The sequence below is a fragment of the Lygodium microphyllum genome, chromosome 14 (assembly GCF_053477565.2).
Source record: "Lygodium microphyllum isolate KBCC chromosome 14, Lygodium_microphyllum_v1.1.10, whole genome shotgun sequence".
Classification (NCBI taxonomy): Eukaryota; Viridiplantae; Streptophyta; class Polypodiopsida; order Schizaeales; family Lygodiaceae; genus Lygodium; species Lygodium microphyllum.
In genome coordinates this window covers 8,658,034-8,683,219 of record NC_141148.1, presented here as the reverse complement: position 1 = coordinate 8,683,219, position 25,186 = coordinate 8,658,034, and the positions used below count along the sequence as shown (strand labels likewise).

The 25,186-nt window shown below is 39.4% G+C and overlaps 2 protein-coding genes and 1 long non-coding RNA gene across 3 annotated transcripts; 2 read left to right on the top strand and 1 right to left on the bottom strand.

Moving 5' to 3' along the window:
- The first annotated feature begins 1,298 nt into the window (after positions 1 to 1,298).
- On the top strand, positions 1,299 to 5,206 carry LOC148025305 (F-box protein At1g10780-like). The gene is made up of 5 exons (XM_087692331.1): positions 1,299 to 1,515; positions 2,595 to 2,668; positions 2,753 to 3,698; positions 4,093 to 4,373; positions 4,686 to 5,206. Exons 3-5 carry the CDS (start codon positions 2,903 to 2,905, stop codon positions 4,917 to 4,919), a joined length of 1,311 nt encoding a protein of 436 aa, XP_087548457.1. The 5' UTR covers positions 1,299 to 1,515; positions 2,595 to 2,668; positions 2,753 to 2,902; the 3' UTR covers positions 4,920 to 5,206.
- Positions 5,207 to 16,515: 11,309 nt separating this feature from the next.
- Positions 16,516 to 21,134, bottom strand: LOC148025304 (UDP-glucuronic acid decarboxylase 2-like). Its single transcript, XM_087692330.1, has 7 exons — positions 20,532 to 21,134; positions 19,999 to 20,146; positions 19,798 to 19,877; positions 17,725 to 17,808; positions 17,553 to 17,627; positions 17,229 to 17,321; positions 16,516 to 17,131 (listed from the first exon to the last, which is right to left on the bottom strand). Exons 1-7 carry the CDS (start codon positions 21,132 to 21,134, stop codon positions 16,913 to 16,915), a joined length of 1,302 nt encoding a protein of 433 aa, XP_087548456.1. The 3' UTR covers positions 16,516 to 16,912.
- On the top strand, positions 20,009 to 21,453 carry LOC148025303 (uncharacterized). The gene is made up of 2 exons (XR_015693040.1): positions 20,009 to 20,141; positions 20,527 to 21,453. It is a non-coding gene; the product is annotated as an uncharacterized LOC148025303 (long non-coding RNA).
- Positions 21,454 to 25,186: the final 3,733 nt, after the last annotated feature.

Below are 25,186 nucleotides of genomic sequence, written 5' to 3'. Positions count from 1 at the left end.
GCTTCTAGAGAGAGAGAGAGAAGAAGAAGAAAAAGAGAAAGAGGAAGAAATAGGTCACTTACTATTCTAAATATACTTGGACTCGCATTTCTAGCAATAGCAAGCACTATGCTTAACATGGCAGCCAATGTGACAAGGTTGAGGACACCTTGAATGATGACATTGCTCTTATTGAGGAGCCCCTTTAATTGGTAGAGGTAGGCCACTTTGGAGAAGGCAATGCCTAGCACAACAAATGCTAGCTTGCAAGTGTCCATGCTCACGGTCTTGTAGAAGATGATGATTCGAAACATAGAGAAGAGCTTCGGTTGGGTGGCTTCAAGGGATTGATGCCATGGCCATTGTGGATGACGGATACATAGGCTCTATTTGCTCTTGAATTTCATAAACTCGAACCCAAAAATCTCCACCACACAAATTTGCTAGTCAATAGGGGTCATACTACTCAAAACCTATAGCAGCCTCTTTTCCTATCTACCTTGGAAATTTAAAATACATCCTGTAACTCTCTCTCTCTCTCTCTCTCTCTCTCTACATATGTGTGTGTGCAAAGAGAGAGTGAGAGAGAGAGAGCTCAAAAAGAGTAGGCACCAAACCCTGAATTAACAAGCAATAAAAGATCATGATTAGTGACATCGTTAGTATGTGGAAATTGAACACAAGCATAAGAGAAAGAGAAATAAAAGATCATGATCAGTGACATCATTATGTATGTGGAAATTAAATTGACAAGTAGAAAAAGATCATGATTCTTGATATGGTTATGTATATGGAAATTGAACAAAAGCATGAGAGAGAGACTAAATGATTGGAATTTGCATGGAATGCTCTAAAAAAACCTGAGTATAGTATAATCTCATCTTCAATTTTCAAACTTTACCTTTAAAAATAAAATTTAAAGGTGAGAAAACCTACAAATCTTGAAAACTCTAAAATTTAGCAAGAAACCTCTTATCTTCCCCTCTTGATTCCAACTTCTGAAAAAGGTTTATTTCGAGCACCGTTCTCTCGAACTAAATTTCTTTTTTGTATTGAAGTTCCCTCAATATTTTGAAATATAAGCTCTTTAGAAAATCGTACATTTACCACGTCAGCAAGGTCAGGTTTGGGGAGGTGGCCTCGAGAAATGTGAAAATGAGAGGTCTTACTTTATCTTATATCTTATAAATATTAATAGTAGGAGAGGAGAGAGAAAAAAACAGAAAATTCGGAATTCACTTGTAAGTTGTCAAGCATGTTCCCATTCCCGCCAAGAAGGACATTTGCTTATCATGTATTCACTACTATTATTATTAGCATTCATTCACATTCTCGCTCTATTTCTCTGTGTTTTTTTCCGTAAATCTATCTCTCTCTCTCTCTCTCGCGCGCGCGCGCGCGCAATTTCGTTTATTCATTCATTCGTTCATCCTCTCGTCCGTGGACACGGATTCGAAGACGAAGCAGAAGAAGAAGAAGGAGGCAACATCACCTATCAGCGGCAAAGATATTGGCTCGCGGGAGTCATCATACCAGGTGAGCTCCCCTATTCTTCTCCTCTGTCTGGCCACTGGTTGTTCTTCGGTCTGCTGGCCGTGGCTCTCTCTGTAGCATCTTCATTTGAGGTCGGGACGCGTTTACACTCCATCTTTGCATGTACTGTGCTTTAATACAACCTCAGCAAAGTGGATTAATTTGAGAGGTGAAAAGGCATATCTCTCGAAAAGATGCGGCAGATTTTTTAAATCTTGCCAGGCAAATGGTGTTTCTATGTAAGTACACACAGAAATGTTGTCCCTTGTAAGTACAGGTAAGTACAGGCACAAATAGGTGCCACTATCGCAAAGTGTTCAGCTTGTATGTTTGAAGAAAGTTGCATTCATTATGGAATGCTACAGAGTTTCTCCCTGTCAGAGAGAAACGGCGCTTTTGTAAAGTACAGCCAGGGATAGGCTCCCCTCGCGCTGGTTTTCAGTTTGTGTGTGATGGCCTAGAGTGCCTATGCTTATACCCAAGGGACGTCTTAGTATGCAATGTGCTGTTGGTAGGATAAAGGAGTCCTTTGAATGGTTTTTCATTGGATTGAATTACATCATCTCTGATGCACTCTTAGTTGGTTAGGTCTCATATGACTTCAACTGTAGTTTTGCACTATAATCAGCTTGAATGTATGGAATGAGTAGCGCATTTGGTAGCCACAGCATTAGAATTTCTCCCAAGTTCAGGGACCAAGTGTAGCATGACTTCCTAATGCAGCATTTGCTATAAGCGCCACATTCTGTGAGGCATGAATTCTGGTATCACTGTGAAGCAACATGACTATACAAAGTCATCCAATGCCAAGATTTGATGGCAGTAGCAGGAGCCATGTTTTGGATCTTTGTATAGAAGTTTTTACATCATCTGAATTGTAAAAGTATTGTTTTCAGATATCATTTTCCCTATGCCAAATCAAGGCATCACTTCTACACTTATGTTTTCCAAGATGAAAGTACTTATGGGCGCATCTCCAGATCACTGTGGTGGCAAGCAATGATGCTGCTGCTTGCGCAACTTAGCTAGCTGATGTTTTCAAGAACCCTTTGCTTATGAAGGAAATTTAATTTCTTGTGCAGGATCAGAGTACGTTTTCTGTGTTCTGGAGTGATCAGAAAAGCTGTCTCATGAATGTCTAGATATTAGATTACAGGTATGGTTTCATTTGAGTGTTGACACATATGGAGAGATTATTATTGATGTTGCTGGTTTTTTATGAATACTATTTTGCTTTCAGGGTTGCACCACTAAGGAAAACTTGATGGGGGAGCTTTAAAATCTGGTATCTCAAGATGTTTCCCAGTCAGGAACTTTAGGCTGGTCCCAATGTGTTTATCTGATATGTAGAAGCAGTGGGAACCTACTGTTCCATAGAATTACCTGCTGGATGCTTTTGTCAGAATATATAAAGGCCTCAATGTCTATGGATATGGAAAGACCAGGTTTGATGGATGTTATCCCTGATGCACTAGTGCAACTCCTGCTCTCCAATATATGCAATGCAAAAGATGTAGCAGTATGCTCTTGTGTGTGCAAGCGATGGAAGGAAATTATGTCCCAAACTCAAAGTCTTTATTTTGCAAGAAACATTGGTGATGAAAAAGGTGCTCGTTCAGAATGGATTGTGACGAGAATGGTGCTTTCCATAACTTCATTACACGAACTTGTTGTTTATTGCCCATTCTCTCCTTTGAGTCTCCTTGCTTGGTTGTCGCATACAAAATCATCTCTAAGGAACCTAGAACTTCGTGTGGATGATTTGGCAGAGAAACAACCTGCCAATAGCAGCATGAGTAAACTAGATTTGATATCCAGTGTCTCTAATCTTCAGACACTTCGGCTTTGGGGGGTTTTGCTCAGTGAGAAGCCCCATTGGCAGAGCTTTTGCCATCTACACACTCTGGACATAGTGGGTGCTCGGCTACATGATGCAGCGTTGAATGGAATCTTAAGTGCTTGCCCTGCATTGGTGAATCTTACTTTACTAGGCTGCAGTGGAGTAAATTATGTTGCAGTGGAGATGCGGTGTTTGAAGCAATGCAGGTTTGATTTCTATGGCCTGGGGGATTGTTGCATCAAACTATCAGCTCCTTCCCTAGAATTCCTGGAAGTGCAAGGTGCCTCCTGTTTACATGTGGTTGGAATGCATAACCTGCATCATCTTTCGGTGGCCAATAATGCAGGTCTGGGCTTGAGATGTGATAAAATTTGCTCTTAATGCAATAAGTTCATCTTTCTGTATTATATCTGAACATTATTTGGTTTTAATCTTTCTTAAATTAGTCATTGAGAGTACATTCTTACATATGGATCGGCTACACAGTTTCTGTTATTATCTCTGATGTATCTTGCATGCTGTTTCTTATGGCTCTATTTGCCTTTTCACTGTGTTTTCTCATCTTATTCTACTTTATTTTGTGGTCCCCTGGATTAGTCTCTAGATATGCTGGAGAAACAAATCATGGAGAAAATGGAATTGTTTAACCGGATCATTTTAGTCACATTTTTGAAGTGCGTAACTTGGTTGATATTGAAACATTGATTCATGCCGATATGATACTGATTGTCTTATTTCAGGTAAAGTTAAAAAAGTGGAAGTGGGTAGTCTTCCTGCACTGCAATTATTGTGTCTGCGTGGGGTTCAGTGGTGCTGGGAAGCAGTGGTAAAAGTCCTGCAGCATGCAACAGACATTGAAGAGCTGTCTATGAGAGTGGAGTTCTGTGGTGAAGGAGACAAGCTAGAACCTTTTCCAGAGGTTGATTTTGTAGACTTCTTTGCTGGTCATTCCAGGTTGAAGAGGCTTGAGCTGCAGGGGGCTATGTTTGCAGCTTTGTCCCAGAAGAACAGTCTAGCCAAGGTATTTATAACCAGTCCTTGACAGTCTTATTCTTCAAAAGTTGCTCAAACAAGGTTTTATGGCATACTTTGAGAATTAGACATTCGATCTCTGTTTGTTTCATTGTTTGGAACTTTTCTGAGTCCAGTGCACCACAGATGCTGTGTATGCTCTTGGGTGTGCCACAGATTTTATATGTTCGCTTGACTTGATCTGTTTGTTTCTAGTTTGGGACTTATCTCAGCCTGGTACACGACAGATGCTTCATGCATTCTTTTGGCTTCTACTCTGCAAGCTCTTGTAAAATTTTGAATGGTTTTGTCCTGCTTGCAGATAAATCCCATGTTCACTATTGATTCTCTGGAGAGAGCTGCCATTACCATCAGATCACCATTGAATGCAGAGCAAAAGCTGGCTACTTTGGAGGCCCTTATCAAGTGCAGTTCTAGCTTGCAAGTTCTGGTTATCAAGGTCTCACAAATGAAGAACTGTGAGAGCGTTGCAGATGAGTTTTTCCTCAAATTGCTCGATCTAAGCAGAAGGCACAGTTTCATTGAAATTGAATGACGCAGATGGGATGCTTGTGATGTTAATATGTAGGAAGGCAATTGTCAACTTGTTGTCAGGCAGCACTAAGTTAGCAAATGGTTTCAATGTGCTCCCATGTTTTGCAATCAGATCTTTTGTATTAATGCAAGGATAATCGCGAACAGATGTAACATGTTATTGTGGTACGGAGGTCGTAGTTTTTGTTGGTCCTACCAAAGCAGGATCAGTCACTGGAAGTAATTGAGGTCAATACAAATTTATCTTCCATGCAGAAACTGGTTTGTGGGGAGATAAATAGTTTTATACTGATGCCCCAGGCTTTTGCTGTATATCTGTGTATTCTTGTATAACCATTCGAGCATGTCTGTACTACTCTTTATAGTAGTCTAGGAAGCTAGTCATGGCACCCACGTTAACTAGGATGGCTTTGATCAGCTGCGTCGGCTCAAGGTACAAACCCTTGATAGTATGGCTTTGATTCCATTTAATCTTACATGTAGAGTTTGACAATTTCATGCCCATCATCATACCTTTCTTTTGCATGGCATAACACTACTTCCAAGGGCTTGTTCAAAGTTGGAAATCTCTCTGTTTTGAAAAGGGTTTCGAATTAATGGATAGAAATATTTACAACGGGACTTTTGGTGAACGAAGCAAACTCATAGACACCAACGAAGCAAACTCATAGATAGGTAGATAGCTATACACAAGAAGTTAGAAGGCTAAGAAAACACAAGGTTGCAACAATGGAAGGGATTCACAAAGCAGGCAAATAGTGTGGTGTGGATGATTTTCTTCAACGAAGCAGCCATATCTGCGAGGATCATTACCAACAGAAACCACGCAACTAATTTTCCATATATAACAGCACGTCGAACACGGTGCACACCCACGGAATACTTTAGGCAGGATAAAAAATAAATGTATTGTAGGTGAAGCAATCGATCAGCCACTTAGCTTTATATTTGCTTTCTCAGCCATCCATCTCTTATTCTCAACCATCTTATGAAAATCTCTCTCTACGTCACAATGCATTAAAGCTATAACATCATTGGATAAAGTTAATGTGGTATAGTTTTTAAAAATAGCCAACAAGTTACAAAGCCTTTGCTATCTAATCTAAGTTCTTATTTCACAGGTTACATTGGAAGATAGATATTAAGGCCCTTTAGAATTTTCCATGTTATTTTATATTATTTATGTTTTGTTGAGTGATAAATTTGGAGATATTTATGCAAATAGACTTGTGCTCCTGCATAATGCATATAAGTAAAATAGTTAAACAAAATAGTTATGTAAGAAGTGTGTGTACATGTCACTAAATTGTTTATGATGTAATAAATAAGTTACAAAGGTTTGTATAACTAAATGTCTAATCTTGAGATGACGATCTATAAGAATGCAAGAATAAGAAGTTTGTTGACAAGAAAGTGGGGAGAAAAATTTAAACTAGTGTGTTGGACTATACTAGTTTTAAGGCTCGTGGATCAAGTGACAAATAATGTCAGTAATTGTGTATACACTAAAATAAAATGCAAATTTTAATGCATTGGCACAATGTGCTTATTTAATGAACAGGTAAAAGATTAGAATAAAACTCGGATAAAAGACAATTAAGATGTATGTACATGAACTTTGTTGTCACAAAACATGTGTAACTAAATTGACTTCTCAACTTGTGAAAACATGTGTAACTAAATAGACTTTTCAACGCGTGAAGTAAATACACAATCTCATCCTAGATATAGAGACTTCTCAACCCTCAGTGAAGTAAACATACAATCTCATCCTAGATATAGATTAGATTTAGCTATTTTACATGCTTTTAAGATAGTACTTTATATTTTAATAAGATATTAGGCATTTTGGTGCTGAATTGCTATACAAGAACTATCTGCAATTTGGTCTGTCCAACTATGAGTTCTGTTGCCAAAGTGCCCTCCTTATCTCAACCAACATTGTTGTTCTAGAATCAAAAACGCGTCACTAAAAAACATATCCTCTCCTTCCTTCCATGTCCTTGTCTCAACCAACATTGTTGTTAAAGTATGTAGTTAACTCTCGATCATTATGACTTGGTATTTTGATTGACTTAACTTCTTTCAAAGGTAATTTTCTAAAACTAATCTCAATCACTTAAAAACTCTCATAGCTAGTCATTTTTCATTGCATGGTTGCTAGTAGATGTCACAACTCTATAGAAACAGAATTTGTATCCTTTTTCATTAATTTGTTTATATAATGATTTATTAAATTTATTTCCTTTGCACTAATTAGATATAAAGAAAAGTGCATTGGAGTTGGCCACTGATGAGTGGTCACAGGTTATGGTGGATCCACACGGTGGGTTAGAGAAAAGATAGTTCACACTTCCACCTATATGACTCGATTGGGCGCCTGTGATTAGAACTCACGCATATCAGGGTTAGACTCGCACACAGAAAGGATTGATGCCTTGAAGTGTGGGCTAGATCCACCAGAACAGACAGTTACAATCAACAAGATGGCATGATCATGAAATGCTTGTATAATGTGCATGTGTGGGTTGAAAGCTTGAAATGTACATTTCTTTGCATAGGAAAGTCACATGAAGATCCGGATACCATTTTTGCGATGTACACGGAAAAAGCTTTCATATGATACCCATATTAGGGGGGGTTCCTAAATTTTAGGAGATCCCTAAATTTTAGGAGCCTCGAATTCGCTTAAAAATGCTAGTCCTAAAAAATAGGGATGTCATTCTAAAAATAGTAAGTTCTGTACTTTGACTGTGCTTACTAAATTTGGTTGTTTCTATTCTTGATAGTATTCAACCCAAAAAGGAAGGCCATAGAGAAGAGACAAGTGTCAAGACACTTGTCACACAAGTTTTCAAGTGTCCCACCACTTGTCACATCTTATGACATGTGGCTGGACACTTGTCTTGTGCTACTCCACTTTCTCCTTTTGTACTAGCTCTCCCCTCTCCTATAAATAAGAGCTCGTTTTTCTTCATTCAACATCATTTTTCTTTGCTGTAAACTCATGTACAGCACCCACAGATAGCCAGAAATTGGCCCCATCCATCCCCATCATCATCCCCCACTTCTCCATTATCAAATTCCTCCATATTCCCTCTTCTATCACTGTTGTTTTACAAGACAGCAAGCCTGTAAATTCATTACAGCACCTCCTTCTTGAGCTCTTTCTTCCATTTTAGCTACAAGAAGCAAGCTCTATCCATGTACTACTGATCAACGATGGAGAAAGGTTGAATTCCCCTTTTTCTTCTCTCATACTGTAAAGAAATCAGTTCTTATCATTGCATAATAGATAATGCATGTGTGTTTGTACATCTTTGCATGATCTTGTGAGAGTGAGAATTACTTCTTCTCACTCTCAGGTTGATTGTAACTGAGCTCTTCCCTAAGGGACTTGGGTTGAGCAGAAATACATTCCTTTGGGGAGGGTTGCCCATCTTCAACCCTCAATCTTGTCTCCATTACTTTTACATTTTCATGGCTGTAATTTTGTGAGTAATTTTCATTTTCAGCTTTAAGTGTTCATTCTCTTTTATATTAAATCTCGAAAACAAGCAAATATCATAATTGTTAAGCATACTACGTTGTTCGGGGCGTTTACAGTGGTATCAGAGCTTTGGCTCGGTCCTCACCCCCAACATTGGTAGTGCTTATAACTATAAGTTTGTTTGTTTTCAGCCCTTGCATTGAGTGCTTGAGCATATTTTTTTTCTTTAGTCTCAATGGATCAATCGAGTGCTATCCTTCAAGCCATTCAAAGTCTTAGAGAGGAGAATCAGCAAATTTGTGAGCAACTTCTCAAACTAGAAAAAGTTGAGAATCCCAAAGAATTCAAGGAAAGAAGCCCATCTACTTCAAGGAAACAAAGCCATACCAATGAAAGGAGCCGATCAAGAAGTCCAACTACTTCTAAGAGGCAATCCCATTCTACTTTAAGAAAGAGATCGTGTCGAAGCTCATCCTCTTCTTCAAAGTCATCTGGCGCCTATTCTGATGGATCCTCTTCTAGTAATGAAGAGTCACACCCTTCTCGTGGAAGACCTCATCATCGTTAAAGGCGTCGACATTCTTCACCCTCGTCTCCATCTTCATCCCCATCAAGCACTTCATCATCTTCAACCTCAATATCCGAGCATGGACGAAGGCATAAGAAGAAGAAGAAGACTAAGTCACTATCTCAACTTGAAAAGAAGATCAAGTTCAGTATGTATGATGGTTCCCGAAATCCTGATCTTCTTTTGAAGTTTATTCGTCAATTTCAAATTTTGTATGGTCGTGACAATTATAAAGAAAAAGAAAAGATTAAGTTTGCAGCTTTACATTTAACCGACTTAGCCCATACTTGGTGAACGGGGTTGGAATATGATCATGCTGCCCCAAAATCATGGCGGTCCTTTGTTCGCCTGATACAAAGCCAATTTCTTCCTGTTCATTTCAAAAGAGATGTAAAAATGGAATGGGATCGGCTTTGGCAAAGGAAAAATGAGTCACTTGGTGACTATACCAAGAGATTTTGGGAGCTACTTTTGAAGGTCCAACATTTCAAGAAGATCGGCAGTTCGGAAAAGCTTAGGAAGTTTCAAGGAGGTTTGCATTTTAAACTTCGTACTGCTCTTAATCATTATCATTGTTCTAGTCTCAGGGAACTCATTGACCATGTTGAGACATGGAAACGGAGCACAATGGCAACAAATCATTCCAAAAGAATGATAAGAAGAGAGTAGCTGATAATGAGGAGTATTCAGCCCCAAATGAAGGACAAAAACAATGGCAAAAGCAGCCATCAAATCAAAAGAAGATGAAGCCCTATGCACCTCCTAATGCTCCTCAATTTCGCTCCAATCTATACCCACAAGCAAAGCAATTTTCCGAAGAAGAAAAGCAACGCTTCATGAAAGAAGGGAAGTGCTTTAAATGTGGACAAACAGGCCACATAGAGAAGCAATGTCCAAACAAGGGACAAAGCAAGGTTTCTGACAACAAGCCTAAGTCGCCAGTGAAAATCAATGCTATCAGTGATGTAGTTGCAAACACAACTCACACTCCAGAGACGCGCAAATTATTAAAAGCTTGGGGACAGTTGCAAGGTAAGCAAGCACTATTCTTGATAGATCTTGGGGCGAATGAAAATATCATTTCCTTGCAATTAGCTAAAGAGCTTGGATTAAAGAATGAAGAGATGGACACTCCGGCAGAAGTTCACCAAGCTTTAAATGCTGATGAAGGTGACACAGTGAAGACTGTGATACCCTACATTGGCAAGCTCAAGTTTCAAATTCAAGGCTACAGTGACGAAGATACCTTCTGTATCGGAGACCTTGATGGTTGCGATGTGATTCTTGGCATGCCCTGGAATCATAGAGTAGATTCAACCATCTTCTCTCAGAAAAAGAAGGTAGAACTCACCAACAAAGGCAAGAAGTACGAGATCCAAGCTGGAGTTTCTGGAGACACCATACCTATGGTAAGCCATATGCAAGTCTCTAGAGCAATTAAGGATTGTGTTCAATGTTGTCTGCTTTATGTCACTGATGTAAAAGATAATATGAATGCTGAAAACCAAGAGCAACTTCAACTCTTGGAAAAGTATAAAGATTGTTTTTTGGAAGATCTTCCTTATCAACTTCCCCCAGAAAGGCTAGAAGACCATCATATTGATATTATCCCGGGCAATTCTCCTCCTAATATAGCACCATACCGTGTGAGCCGTCCTCAACAAGAAGAAATCAGAAAGCAAGTCGAAGACCTACTCAACCGTGGCTAATTAGGCCAAGTAGCTCACCATTTTGTTCACCGGTTCTTCTTGTTCAAAAGAAAGATGGCACATTCAGGATGTGCATTGATTATCGAGCCCTCAACAAAATCACCGTGAAGAATCGGTTTCCTATTCCCAGAATTGACGACATTTTGGATCGTCTAGGAGGCTCAAAGGTTTTCAGCCGCATTGATTTAAAGAGTGGTTATCATCAAATTAGGGTTATACCACAAGATGTATACAAAACTGCTTTCCGCACTTCATACGGTCTTTATGAATTCTTGGTGGTTCCTTTCGGATTAACCAATGCACCAGCCACCTTTAATCGAATGATGGAGCGCATCTTTAGAGAGCATCGACAATATGTCGGTACTTTCTTTGATGATATTCTTGTCTTTAGCAAGAATGAAGAGGAGCATCATCAACACTTGGAAATTGTTCTACAATTACTACAACAAAATCAACTCTTGGTAAATGGTAAAAAGAGTGAATTTTTCATGCATAAAATAAATTACCTTGGGCATGTCATCTCTTTTGAAGGGATTCAGATGGATCCTGAAAAGATCAGGATAATCCAAGAATGGCCTCATCTTCGTGATGTACATGAGGTGTGATCGTTTCTTGGCTTATGTTCTTATTACCGCCGCTTCATCAAGCATTTTGCACATATGGCTTCTCCACTTCATGACCTTACAAAGAAGAAGATCTCTTTCCAATGGAAGGAAAAAGAGAAGGCAGCCTTCACAAGGCTGAAAACAGCTCTTACTTTTGGACCTGTTCTTATCATTCCAGATCTGGTAAAACCATTTGTCGTGGAAGCAGATGCTTGCGGTGATTGTATTGGTGCAGTGCTAAATCAAGAAGGCCATGCCGTAGCCTTTGAAAGCCGCCGTCTAAATGATGTGGAGAAAATGTATGACATTTATGAAAAGGAGCTCTTAGCAGTGGTTCATGCTTTAAAGATATGGAAACATTATCTTTTAGGCAATGAATTCCTTATTAAAACCGATCATCAAAGCTTGAAGTATTTCAAGACTCAAAAGCATTTGCAGGAGAAACATGCAAGATGGGAAAATTTATTGTCTATGTTTCATTTTCAAATTATGTACACTCCAGGGAAACAAAATGTAGTTGCTGATGCACTTTCTAGAGTGCCTCGCATTGCAACTATTACAGTGGCTCATCATGAAGATTTTCAAACGATGAAGAATACTTATGATGAAGATACTGATTTTGCAGTAGTTTGGTCAAATTTACAGCAAGGAGGTTCTCATCCAGATTATTCCATCAAAGACGGTTACCTTCTCATGAACAATCGCCTTTGTGTCACTCTTCTTGTTCGACAAAAGGTGCTTAAAGAAAGTCATGAACCCCCTTATGCAGGGCATAGAGGGAGGGCAGCCACTCTAAGTGCAATTGAGCGCTACTTTTATTGGCCAACATTACGAAAATATACACATAACTTCATCGAGGCTTGTCTGGTATGCCAAAAATCCAAATATGATAGGCAGAAGATTCCAGGATTGTTGCAACCTCTTCCAGTGCCCAAAGATCCATGGGAATCTATCACAATGGATTTCATCTCAGGTATTCCAAGAACACCTCAAGGTCATGATATGATTTGGGTCATAATTGATAGATTCAGCAAACAATCACATTTTATTCCATGTTATAAAACATTGAAATCCGCACAAGCTGCAAGACTTTTCATTCAACATATCTTCAGATTACATGGTATGCCTTTTGAGATCATTTCAGATAGAGACTCCAAATTCACAAGTAACTTTTGGCGTGCTTTATTTGAGAATTTGGGAACCACTTTAAAGTTCTCCTCAGCTTTTCATCCTCAAACTGACGGCCAAACAGAGGTGATGAATCTCACTCTTTTGGATATGTTGAAAGCTTATGTTAGTGAACATAAGTCACAATGGGAGAAATATCTTCCATTATTGGAGTTTGCTTACAACAATACAGTGCACTCATCCACAGGGAAAGCTCCAAATGAAATAGTATAGGGTAAAGTGATTCCTTCTCCAATTATTCGCACTAAAGATAAGATTTTTGCTGCTGATGAGTTTGCTTCAGATTTAAAAACCGCAGTGGATCAAGTTCGAGCCACTATCAAAGTTGCCCAAGAGCGACAAAAGAAGCAAGCAGATAAACGAAGAAGACCTTTGGCTTTTGAAAAAGGTCAATATGTCTTGCTAAAGTTTGATAAAAGCAGGCTCAAACAAGGTTCTGGTCAAAATTCATCTTTTCCAAAGCTCTCCAGTAGATACTTTGGACCCTTCAAAGTGATTGAGAAAATAAATGAAGTTTCTTATCGACTTGAGCTTCCTACTCATTGGAAAATACACAATGCTTTTCATGTAAGTTTGCTAAAACCTTACATAGGACCAGAACCAAAGGAACCCATTACTGAAGATCCCCCAAAAGTTGAAGAAACAGAGCAACTCTTGGAACCTGAAAAGATTTTGTTTCTCAAGGATCGAACCACGAGAAGTGGCCTTGTGACACGAAAATTCTTGCTAAAATTCAAGAATCTACCCACCACAGATGCACAGTGGGTAGATGAAAAATTCATGAAGGATTACCCAAATATTCTACAACAATATCAAGAAGATTTTCAGCTGAGGACAGCTGAATAAAAGCCAGAGGGCTGTCACAACTCTATAGAAACAGAATTTGTATCCTTTTTCATTAATTTGTCTATATAATGATTTATTAAATTTATTTCCTTTGCACTAATTAGATATAAAGAAAAGTGCATTGGAGCTGGCCACTGATGAGTGGTCACAGGTTATGGTGGACCCACACGGTGGGTTAGAGAAAAGATAGTTCACACTTCCACCTATATGACCCGATTGGGCGCCTGTGACTAGAACTCACGCATATCAGGGTTAGACTCGCACACAGAAAGGATTGATGCCTTGAAGTGTGGGCTAGATCCACCAGAACAGACAGTTACAATCAACAAGATGGCATGATCATGAAATGCTTGTATAATGTGCATGTGTGGGCTGAAAGCTTAAAATGCACATTTCTTTGCATAGGAAAGTCACATGAAGATTCGGATACCATTTTTGCGATGTACATGGAAAAAGCTTTCATATGATACCCATATTAGGGGGGGTCCCTAAATTCTAGGAGATCCCTAAATTTTAGGAGGTCCCTAAATTTTAGGAGCCTCGAATTCGCCTAAAAATGCTAGTCCTAAAAAATAGGGATGCCATTCTAAAAATAGTAAGTTCTGTACTCTGACTGTGCTTACTAAATTTGGTTGTTTCTATTCTTGACAGTATTCAACCCAAAAAGGAAGGCCATAGAGAAGAGATAAGTGTCAAGACACTTGTCACACAAGTTTCCAAGTGTCCCACCACTTGTAACATCTCATGACATGTGGCTGGACACTTGTCTTGTGCTACTCCACTTTCCCCTTTTGTACTAGCTCTCCCCTCTCCTATAAATAAGAGCTCGTTTTTCTTCATTCAACATCATTTTTCTTTGCTGTAAACTCATGTACAGCACCCACAGATAGCCAGAAACTGGCCCCATCATCATCCCCCACTTCTCCATTATCAAATTCCTCCATATTCCCTCTTCTATCACTGTTGTTTTACAAGACAGTAAGCCTGTAAATTCATTACAGCACCTCCTTCTTGAGCTCTTTCTTCCATTTTAGCTACAAGAAGCAAGCTCTATCCATGTACTGCTGATCAACGATGGAGAAAGGCTGAATTCTCCTTTTTCTTCTCTCATACTGTAAAGAAATCAGTTCTTATCATTGCATAATAGATAATGCATGTGTGTTTGTACATCTTTGCATGATCTTGTGAGAGCGAGAATTACTTCTTCTCACTCTCAGGTTGATTGTAACTGAGCTCTTCCCTAAGGGACTTGGGTTGAGCAAAAATACATTCCTTCGGGGGAGGTTGCCCATCTTCAACCCTCAATCTTGTCTCCATTACTTTTACATTTTCATGGCTGTAATTTTGTGAGTAATTTTCATTTTCAGCTTTAAGTGTTCATTCTCTTTTATATTAAATCTCGAAAACAAGCAAATATCATAATTGTTAAGCATACTACGTTGTTCGGGGCGTTTACAGTAGACTTGGAATATCTATTTGCATGTTTAAAAAAATGGAACAATTACAAAAAATTTAAAGAAATGGTCTAATTGCAAAATATATGTTAGTATTGCACATGTAAGAGAGTTTTAAGGCCTCATTGCATGCTGTTGCAGACCCTTTTGCTATATCAATTTCAATCTTATCAACATAGAAGTTTTGCAAATCAGCCTACCCTTATTTGTCTCCATCCTACCGTTCTTTTTTGAGCCTCCGTGGTTGTCCTAATTTTCTTCTAGATAGCCATCTTATTTGATATGGCATTCTCATTCTCATTGGTCCAAGAGGCTTGATGACATGCAAGATCCTTTATAACTACAATGGTAAAGAGAGAGAGAGAGAGAGAGAGAGAGAGAGAGAGAGGTAAACTTCTTAGTGAGTGCAACCTATGTTGCTAGTTCTTCTCATTGTTCCGTGTATCGATAAAGACCTTCATACCTAGATTGGACAATGATTGTTGCACCAGTTACATGTGAAAACACAACATGAAAACCGCAAGTGCACAACATAAAAATCACTATTGTCGATGCAAGTATGCATTTTAAGAGGAGGGGAGGCCAAGGCTAAAGAGGAGTAGACTTGTACAAGCCGTTTGGGCAATAGAACAGCACTGAGTGGCCCCTCTTGAAAAGCAAGGTAAGAGTCAAACAAGTGACTACAAAGTTGAACAGTTTATCATTCCACAATGTAAGTTCTTTCTCCAATCTAGGCAGAAAATGTTTGAAAGATAATTTTGTCTTCTATAACCAAAAAAGGGCTCAACATACATGTTTGCTCAAGGCATGTATCATTCGAATTGTGGAGGAATGTCAAGTTAAGTTGCCTGTGTCTTCTATTCTTGGGTGCACATTGATCACTTATAAAAAACATTCCAACCAACAAATTTAAGCCATACAGATGACAATGCCTAGAATACCACATAGCAACTAGCAAAAGTACACGTTTTGGAGCTGGATCACAAAGGGGCAGTTATGCCTTTTGAATATGGTATAAGCACAGGTGGATTGGAATTCTCTCTATTTGGTTGAGAGATCTAAATAAGCCCCAAATGTGGCGAAATTGAAATTGCGATCATGTAACAGATGATTTGGATGGACTACAAAGTTTCAGAACTCAGATCCAAACATTTTTGCTTTGGAACTCACATAAAAAATTAGAGACTGAAGCCACAAACCATTTTGTTCTTGATCGCTTCTCAATTCCACTAAACTAATTGAACGATCTATGCTCACCTTAACAACAATATCCTTCCAAAAAAAGCATCTAGAACTCACAGCATCGAGTGTACAAATGTGCAAATTAAGCAAGTTTTGAAACTCAGTACCAAGCATTTGCTCCAGAGCTCCGTTCACTTTGATAAACAAACTGACTTGGAAAACAGCCAAGCCAAGAAACAAGAAGAAACTATTCTGATCTAGGTCCCTTTAATCCCAGACATTCACTAATTGAGAGATCCACATCAATCCTCACAACAATATCCTTCAACCAAGTATCAAGAAATTTTAAAAGTCCCATGCAGGAAGGTGCAAATGAAGTTTCAGTATGAATCATGCAAATGAGAGAACGATGCACCATAAACACACAACATCCAAGGCATTTATGAGGCACATAAGCAAATGCCTGCTCTCATCATCAATCTATTTGTATGGACATAATAATCCTATGACCTGAACCCAGAACATATCCAGCATGTGTCCTTTTTCTGGTCAATATATGAAAACTCTTATGTTTGTATGAAGAAAAATTTAGCTAGATTCCATTGTTTTGACGAGCTTGAAATGCCAGTATTTTCTGAGCTTTAACAGACAGTAAGCTCAAAATAGAGTTTTGATTTTTCTGTGAGCATGGCTGGACCATAAGCTCACAAATCATAAACATTAAAGCTGGCATACAAACTTGATTTCAGAGTCACAAATGTAATAATCCTGTGCATCTTGATTGCCACCACCTAGAAAGCCAACGAACTGTGCTCTTTGCATCCCCAAACTGGTCTGGTAATTGAACTCTATCTTTCCTTTGAAAATCTAGAAGTGAAGCGCCTTCCTTGTCTTTTGTCTTTGTTCCAATTATAGAGCCACTGATCGATATTGGGCTACTTATATAGCAACCTCACACAACTTCCTTCACAAGCACTTCTTTGGTGTCATCAAGCACTCTTTTACGAAAATCCTCAACCATCATTGGGAGCCCTTTCTTTAAAGAGATTTTAGGCTCCCACCCTAATAGATTCTTTGCTTTAGTAATGTCTGGCTTTCTCATATGTGGATCATCCTCAGTGTTCTTTCTGAACACTATCTTTGCATTCGGATCAATAACCTCTTTTACAACCTGAAAAAAAAAAACGGAGAGTTGTCAAAGGCCTACCCTACTCAACCCTCAACAGCAGTCAGACTGAACAGTGACCACAGCCCTTGAAAGGAACTACCTCAGCCAGCTCCAGCATGGTGAATTCACCAGGATTTCCCAAGTTGAATGGTCCAATATGCTCACCTTCCATAAGCCGCATTAGACCCTCCACCTTCACAAGAGCAACCAAAAGAGATTTGTTTGTGAACTCTATCAACTAAGTGAACTATCTACCAAATTACAACAACCACTATGTTGATAAATGCAATCGCTGCAATTGCTCATGCCACATACCCCTATAAGAATGCCTAAGAACACAATCAAACATAACAACCTTCCAACTTGATACTGGCTAGAAACCAAAGTGAAAGAAAGCAAGTTGAGTGTAGGAGTCTTGTCTTACTAGATCAGAAACAAATTGGAAGCTTCTGGTTTGTTTGCCATCACCATAAACTGTCATTGGCTCTTTCCGCAAAGCCTGAAAGAGTTCTTGTGGCTCAATGGTGTAATATAGCACACATTCACATTACAGAAGGCCACTTCCGAAATTCATAGCACAACAAACAAACAATAACCTGTGCAACAAAATTGCTGACGACTCGTCCATCATCAATACACATTCTTGGACCATAAGTATTGAAAATCCGGGCAATACGAACCTGTCACCATTGCAACACATCAATACTGCTCAAATTTTACATAGCAGACCCAAAATTGACCATTATTATGCTTACGTTTGAGAAGACATGGAGACCTTAACATAGTTACAGCAATTAGGTGACAAGACTTTTTGTAAGCTTCTGCTTAGCCAAGCTAATAAGTACTTAGTACTAAATAGTTTCTTCAACAAGCATCAACTCAAATCATGAAATGCCTCAACTCTTTGTGCACAGTAGGCCAAATGACCACTGTGACAAGTGTGGAAGCTGAATGGACACAGAATTGACTCCAATGCCCAAAACTGCGTAAAGACAAGACAAACACAACTCTTGCACCTAGCTAATGCATTTGTAAAAAGATAAATATGATAAGGCCACTGCTACTAGTCTTCAGCTTTTAAAATGAGCCAGAGTTCCTTCTACAGACCATTGGCAAACCCGATTCCGAAGGACTGACCAATTCAAGATTAACTACACAGCCTTTGTAATTCAGACACATCCACATGACAACCCACAACCTCAAGAACTGGTGCTCAATATTACCAGCCCACTGGTATACCAAGCTATTGCAGGCTAGAGTCTGAGAGTGAAGAACGTGCCCTACAACTAACTCCAAGACTCTGTGAGAGGTTTTCTACACCTCCACATCTTGAAACCCCACTTTGGGCAGTATAAACTAACACTAGCCACCTAAGTGCCGGCCCAACTACTAGCCTCAAGAGATGCCTAACCTTCATTGGCAAGTGTACCGTAAGGTATGGGAATATTTCCTGATCAAAGTGCCACAAATGCACTACTAGAAGCAAATCCACCAACACATCAAGTTGTTGGGCTCCATGGAAAAGAAGAAGGCAGATTTGTCTCCAGACTTATGCCCCCAACAAAAGAGACATGCTACCTTTCTGTCAGTTCAGAGGGTTGGACCAATGAAGAGGCAGTAATATTACCAACCAAAGCATTGCGACTGGAAGCCTCAAATTTCATGCTATTTTTTTTTTCCCCATACACATTTATGTATATAAACACGTGAAATTAATGCCGCTCATTTCTAGGAACACCAGATATCCAGTTGGTAAGGGGCCTAATATGCATGTCACCAGAAAGCTGAACAGACATGAGTGTCCGGGCAACAAAAGAAAATGGGTTGTGCCTAAAACTACGGACATTTAGTTTATAACAATAATAGGGGTCCTCTAATAGACAAAGGGCAACCCTAATGCTCCAATTGCCACAAAACTCTTCACACTCTAGTAATTCTTCTGACCAACTTTTGAAACTTGCTACAACCCGAGACTCACAAACTTGCACAAAAGGATGTGGGTAATAATGAATAGACTAATTGACTAAGTATCGATGGCTCTACAGCACATACGAGGGTTGGCAACATGACGTGATCACTTGACATCAGGTTACAACTAGACTACAGACCAGAAAGATCCTGGCATAGTCAAAACCATCTTAACCAACTTGGACTGAAATAGTAGCAAATGGAAGTAGCAGCCAGTTCTTGTCATTGTACTTTGATATCTAAACATGACCTAACTGCAACTATGAAAAAGCCAAAATCACTCAAATACCACATTTGGAAATCCCAACATGAGAATATGAAAAATGCAACTCTTTTTAGCACTTTGTGATGCAAGGATCTGTGCTAAGCCCAGGTCATAATTTGAATGAATCAGGCACAAGCATCTATTTAAGTTTGCTGATCAAAGATAAACTGTCCTACCTGTGGTATCTACCTTAAAGGATCAATTAGATTCTGGCATAACTGGGTTTCTTCAACTTTAACAGTGGCAAACAAAACAGTATCCTCTTACATGGACTGTAGGGAGCATTTCACTCAACAACTACCCTTTGGAAAACCCTGAGTCCACTATTTTGCAAGCACCACAAAAATCTTAACACACTCCCCCCTTGTACCCCCATGGCCCTCCCCCCAAAAAACCAAAACAACAAAACAAAACAGAGCCGAAAGAAAAAACTCACCTCCACATTTGCACCCCTATGATAATCCATTGTCAGGGTTTCTGCTGTTCGCTTTCCTTCATCGTAACAACTACGAACCCCTGTGGTAACATAGCAATGGTTATGCCAAAGATTGATAAAATAGTTAGAAAAGAAATATGTAAAAATGCACTCAAGCCACTTTTACATACAATATGCTGAAGTACATATCAAGCCACATACCTATAGGGTTGACATTTCCCCAATAAGTCTCTGTTTGAGGATGCTCAAGAGGATCACCATAAACTTCACTGGTACTAGTAAGCAAGAAGCGAGCACCTACTCGTTTTGCAAGCCCAAGCATGTTCAATGTCCCCACAACATTTGTCTTGTACTTGTGAGTCAAGGAATTGTAACAAACAATGCAACATAATACCCAATGAGGCATTCAGAAATGTAATAAGCAATTATGAAAGCAAATTGAACTAAGGCTTACGACAGTGCAAACTCACTAAACTGGCACATCATATACCCATCTGACAATCATATCATGGACTTTGACACCCCATTGTATCACTATGTCACATTCCCTTAGTTGTAGATATTTTATTATACCATGAATACAGTTCATGCGAGCAGCCCAAAAACACAGATAATTAGCCCCCAATTAACAATCCCCTAGACAAGGACCACAAACAAATGGCTGTGCATGATAAAAGTTAAGAATGTGCACAGATCTTTCAATCAAACAATAATGCAAATGCCTCAAAGGATATGATTGTCTTCACTGGATTATGCTTGTAGTGAACAGGTGAGGCAGGGCATGCAAGGTGGTAGATCTGGTCAACCTCCACCAGCAATGGCTCTACCACATCATGTCGAATGAGCTCAAACTGCGGATTGCCAAAATGATGCATCACATTCTCCTTGCGTCCCGTGAAAAAGTTGTCGACCACAATAACACTGTCTCCGCGCTCAATAAGCCTGTCTACAAGATGGCTGCCAACAAATCCTGCACCCCCTGTGACCAGCACTCGCAGAGATTTGCGCTTTAGGCCCAGAGGGATTTTGGCCCCAGGACTCACCAGCTTTCCCGCATAGAGTCCACCACTACTCTGTCTCTCGATCGGCTGTATCTGGAAAGAAGCAACTGATCGCCGTGGTGAGTGCTCCATCTGTGTCTGCGAGTTGAAGAGATGGGGTTGCAGGAGGAAGAAAACAGAGGCAATGGCCATCCCCACGATGACAAAGATGAGGCGTTGCTCTCTCAGCACATAATCGACCGGTCTGGTCCACGGCTTGTTCAGCTTTGGATGGTAGGAATCGCTGAGAGCTTGGCTTTCAGGGCGCCGATGATTCAAATTGGTCTGGTTCAACATCTTTGGTGGTGCAGGACACAGACACAGCAGAGGTTTTTGAAACAAAATCAACGCAAGCCAAGATATTGGGTTTGTGGAAGGGGGAATCAAAAGAATTAAGGATTGGATCGAAGTGTCTATGAGAAACCTGGCTCAGCGGAAAAACACTGATTGTAGGATATAATCAAACGCAAAAGAACACCGATTGGGGCATGTAACAATGAAACGCAACTCCTGATCTAAAGGCGATCTTTTTATCAAAAGCCACAATTAGATTATGAGAGAAATAACCCAATCGGGAAAATTTGAAAGCAAAGAAAAAAAAGGAACCACCCACCAATCAGAGATCTACTCAAAACTAGCGGGAACCTCTGCTCTGGCGAAGGGCTTCAGACAAATCCCGGATTTTCCTTGAAACTGATGAAGGGGAGCAAACAAAACATCCAGAATCAGAATGCAGAGGCCCCCCGAACAAGGGTTCTGCAGCTCAGGTATGAAGAATAGCCATGGCCGGGAACAGAGACAGGCCGTGTTCGGCGTACCTGTGTGTGTATATTTGAGCCGAGAGACTGTGTGTGTGTATGTATAAATATATTAAAGCAGTGATGACGATGGTGGTGGTGATAGTTGTGTGTGGGGGTTTGTGCCTCCCGAGTCCCTACCTGCAATGAGGTTGCGACTTTTCTTTCCCCTGCACCTGCCTCCCCCTCCCCTCTCTAACTTTCCGGAGAAGCGGTTCACTACTGGACCACCGGCCCACCACACGCAATCTCTGTAGAAAGGAAGCACAACACATGCCAATGGTCATGACCAGAGTGGCTTTCTTTCTGGGCCGCCTCCCCCCTTTTGGCCGGCGTTCCCTTTTGGGATGGCCCGGTCCATCCTTCTGGGCACACCCCCTTAACTTTTTTGGGCAGCACTCCTTTGGGGTCACTATGCTAGTTTTCGCAAAACAATGTTTAGGAGAAGTGATGGAAACACAGGAGCCTAGATGAATCAAGTGAGGATTCCTTTATTTCCAATCTATTTTGTTTAAAAGCTTAATTTTTTGCATGCTCTTTCCAAGGCTCTAAATGGCATCTCACAAATACATAACTAAGATGGATTCATCTCTATGGATTTAAAACTTGACATGCAAAAAAAAAGCATCGTTTTTTGAATTTTTGTAATTCACTCAAGATTCAACTTTTTTTTCTGGTGAACATTTGGCACAGCTTTTGTTTTTGTTTTTTTTTTTTTTTTTTTTGCGATGGGGTGGGTGGCTTTGGGTTTAGGTCATGCTTTAGGCCTAACCCCTTCAAGCTCCTTTCCCTTTTGATTTCTCTTTCTAGAAAACATAATCCAACTTGTCACATTTTGGCCTCTTTTGCTTTTGGGTTGGAACAATTCTTCTTATGGAGACCAAGACAAGTTGTATAGTTTCAACACGCTTGGAGCAATTCACGCAAGTGATGCTAGATGTGTAGAAAATCACTCACAATCCACACACAAAACTAAAAGCCAAGCCATATCACACATCATTGGTACAAAGTATGAGAGTGCCAAAAAGGGATGTGTGTCTACCACATAATGCATAAAAAGTTGCTTGCATATCTTATATTTTAAGCCAGGGATTTAATATTGACAATGCATGTTATCATCTTCATGAAATCTCTAGTGAGTCTCAAGGACATATTCATTTGAAGCACAATGTTCAAATTTGAGTCTTTATTGAAGTGAGGCTTAATGCAATGCTTATTACAATGGCAAGGCCACTTGTAGCAAGATTTATGTTCAAATTAATAACTTTTGATTACCTATTGTTTGAAGGGTTGAAGTCACTTGTAGCAAGGTGCGTATTCATATTTGAGTCTCTAATAATGACTTGACGTGACACTTACTCTATCATAGTGTAGAGAAAGGGTCATATTCAACTAGCACAACACTTTATGGGTCAAGCAATCATCTTCTATTTGCTTTAGAAGTCTGGTAGATGATTTCCTGTTGACTTGATATAACCATTCTTATTCTCATATTTGATGCAACTAAAGTATTGTTCTCATACTATAGAATACATTGTATCAACTTGTTATTAAAGACAACAAAAACATGGTGTCTTTGTAGTTTTATCCATGTACATGTGGAGACCCTATAGCTACATAGAGAGAAATGGGATTTTTGGACCTTTTACATGATTTCAAGCATGCAAGAAGTTTACAATGTAGTATTAAAGAATGTATCAAATTATCAAGTGATCTTGATCTATGGGTGATCACATGAAAATTGCATACGCTAAACATGTTCACATTTTGGTTGGTTAGACATCAACCATCTTTCCTACTACCCTTTACACACAAGGAAACACATAATCATTTCATGTTCAAATGGCAAATAGCTTGTGTCCACTAGTTTTCATACATTAAGTACATGCCAAAGCCTATTCTAGCTCTTCTTCTTTATTGATTGGTGGATTTATTGGAAGAACAACTTATAGGAAGGGAAGCTTCCCTACCTAAAAGAATAGAGAAAATGGGTAGGGAAGGTAATATATGCAATTAAGAAAGCAATATGGACTTAAACTTGTGTTAAAAGGGCCGCATCCTTACCACATAGAGTAGGGTTTTCATTTGTCCCTCAACTCATAAGCAAGTAGTCCCCCACCTTGTGTCTAACCATCCTTACATAAGTCATTTACCTACATAATAAACATAAAAGCATCATGACTTAGGGAGGGGAAAAGTAAAAGTCTAGGCAAAAGTTGTAAATGTAACTTAGCTAGAAGTTGCATTTGGAAATGCTATTGATATCCTCTCTCATTGGAAAATGTTAGTCTCATTCAGATGTTGGAATTTCATTAAATTGAACAAAAAAACACCTAGCTAAGTTGAATTGGACAATTTTAAAATTGCAACCATGTGTTGATAGTGGTTCTACTAGAATGATATAATTGGTTTAGATCCAAACTAGGCCATAAGCATCGGTCATCATATTATATAGATGAACACACTTTCTCTTATACTTCACAAGACACATATATGCATTCTAAATGATTATCTAGTCCCTATTGTTTCAACTCTCCACATCTCTTTCAAACACCTTAGCACTCTAGCCTCTTACTTGTTAGCATTGCCCATTAGGGCATATACCATTATAATCATGTGACAAGGTGATTCTTTCTTTGAAAAATTACCCCTAGTTAACTTGAGTTTAGTGGCCTAGTTTTAGACTTGTTTAGTCAAGAGTTGATTTAGTTTAGTTAAAGTTCACTTTAAAACCTAATTATTTTCATTTTAAAAAAACTTGGGAGACCTATTGCCTTTTGGAATTAAGGTAGTGGTAGGAGCTCTTCTCTGAAGGAAAAGGGAATTGCAATGTATGTTCTTGGTGAGAGGGTGAGAGAGGAAGCACATGAGAGAGGTAGGTATTCCTTTGGAAAGTTACTATAGAGGTTTGTTGCATATCAAAAGGGTATGCAATAGAAGAGGCACCTCAACCTACGCAACCTCTTGATGTTGATGTTGCGTCAAAAGCTCAAAAGGCTAGTGATGCATGGAGTTGGAGTATGTTGATGTGGTTCGTAATGATTATCGTGACATGCTCAAGGTGGAGAAAGAAACGTGCCTTGATTTCCAATTCTTTAATGACACGAACAAGGCTAACTATCTCAATGAGGGGCAAAGAGTATTCTAAGCTCCAATGCTATTTTCCTTTCCTTGACTCAAATAGCAATATGCCTCATACTCCATGGCAGATGTTTTCTTTTATTTCCTTTCAAGGTTTCCTAATTATTAGGAGTTTGAGGTGGTTTTCTCCCACCTATTAATCTATGGCCACTCTGCATCAATTTAGATTCATGGGGATAGGATTCACTTTTGCCCTCCTCCTTGCCCCTTCTACTGAGAGGAATTGTCCATTGTGTAGCACTATTGGTTGTAAGGGTGATTATGTATGCACCATTACGTACTTTGCCAATCTCACACTTGAGATGAGTGTCATGTTTAGGTTACTTTCCCTACTTCCTTGACTAGCATGAAGGCGAATTTCCTACCATTGCAACAACTCTTGAGGAGCTTTTGCATATGCCAATACATTGA